The sequence below is a fragment of the Mastomys coucha genome, unplaced genomic scaffold (assembly GCF_008632895.1).
Source record: "Mastomys coucha isolate ucsf_1 unplaced genomic scaffold, UCSF_Mcou_1 pScaffold22, whole genome shotgun sequence".
NCBI classification, from domain to species: Eukaryota; Metazoa; Chordata; class Mammalia; order Rodentia; family Muridae; genus Mastomys; species Mastomys coucha.
The window spans coordinates 128,119,799-128,121,331 of NW_022196905.1; the positions used below are offsets into that span (position 1 = coordinate 128,119,799).

A 1,533-nucleotide genomic window follows, 5' to 3' on the forward strand; every position below is an offset into this window, starting at 1 on the left:
TGCACAACAGTGTGGGGACGGATGGCTTACCTTCCGCCAGGAGACAGCATGGGCCTCTCAGCGTCGGCCGCCATCACTCGACCACCTACAAAGCAAATTACATTCAGGTTCAACGACATTTGTTCATGGTTTTGTTGGTTTGCTTGTTTGTTTTTCTGGTTTTTGGTTTTTTTGACACAGAGTTTCTCTATGTATCCTTGGCTGTCCTGGAACTCACTTTGTAGAGCAGGCTGGCCTCAAACTCTGATATCCACCTTTCTCTGCCGCTTACATGCTGGGATTAAAGGCGTGCACCACCACACCAGTCACATCCAACTCCTTTTGTTGCAGTTGGCTTGATTTTGAGATTGTGTGTCAGGAAGTAGCCCAGGCTGGCCTTCAACTGCCAACAATCTCTCACCTCACACAGTGTCAGGATTACAGGCTCTCGATACTATGCCCTGGATTGTATATACAGAAATAAAGCATTTCTTGAGTGGCATAAGGTAAGACAGCTGATGTAAAATATGACCCTATTCAAGGTCAGTGGATCTGCCTCATGTGGGGGCTTTTGTAAGATATGATAGAGATGCTTTTAAGTAGATAATGATCAGTCACCCAGTCTGTGGTACATTTTAAAATGGTGAATTATACTGCAATTAAAAGAACTGTCTTGCCAGGCTTGGAGGTATATAGGGAATCCAGGCAGTTAGGGATACTGAGACAGTTTAGTTCAAGGCCCGTCTTTTTTTTTTTTGTTTTGTTTTTTTGTTTTTGTTTTTCGAGACAGGGTTTCTCTGTGCAATCCTGGCTGTCTTGGAACTCACTCTGTAGACCAGGCTGGTCAAGGCCAGTCTTGACTACACAGTAAAACCCTGTCTCCCCCTTGCATAGCCTAGCATGTACAAGCCCCTCTGGCTGGCATCACCAGCACTGTGGAGGGGTGCTGGTGAGGTTAAACCTGTACCCAATCTTACACAGCCATTCCTTTGAGAGCCAAGAACCTACACAGCCCAAATTTCCCTCACCACAGGAATAAGCAAACACATCTGTGTTACATCTATATCACAACATGGACGAGAACCAAACAGCCTGCGTGGAGCACAGGGGAGGTAAGAGCAGGAGGCCTGCGCTGAGTTTGGGAACAGTCTGGTCTGTAGTGAAAGGCCTAGGACACCCAGGAAGCAAGACCCTGTAGCTGGTCTTTGTTATTTTGTGGATTCTTTTTTTTTCTCCCACCCGTTATCCCCACACACACACACCTCACCATGGTTTCACCCCTAACACTAGATAGGAGAGAAAAGATAAAGGAGAGAGAAATCCCTGAATCCAATTTCTTTCCTTTTGTTTCTTCTTTGAGCATGACAACTAACAAACTGTGACCAACATCCCCCCAAGGAACAGCGACCACCCACCACACCTATCAGGGGCTCAGGACACCTTACTGAGGCAGACTCTCTCCTATCTTTTTCTGCTGGTCTGTCCACTCAGGACTAGTTGGCCCTCCAGGTTCCAAATTTGCCTGCCTCTGCCTTCCATCTCACACTGAAGGCC

The 1,533-nt window shown here is 46.8% G+C and overlaps 1 protein-coding gene across 1 annotated transcript in view; it reads right to left on the reverse strand.

Moving 5' to 3' along the window:
* Gtf2i (general transcription factor IIi) overlaps nt 1-1,533 on the reverse strand; it is a 61,336-nt gene that overhangs the window by 45,228 nt on the left and 14,575 nt on the right. Inside the window, exon 6 of the mRNA XM_031391159.1 lies at nt 28-85. Within this exon, the coding sequence (XP_031247019.1) occupies nt 28-85 (58 nt within the window). The remainder of the gene's footprint in view (nt 1-27; nt 86-1,533) is intronic.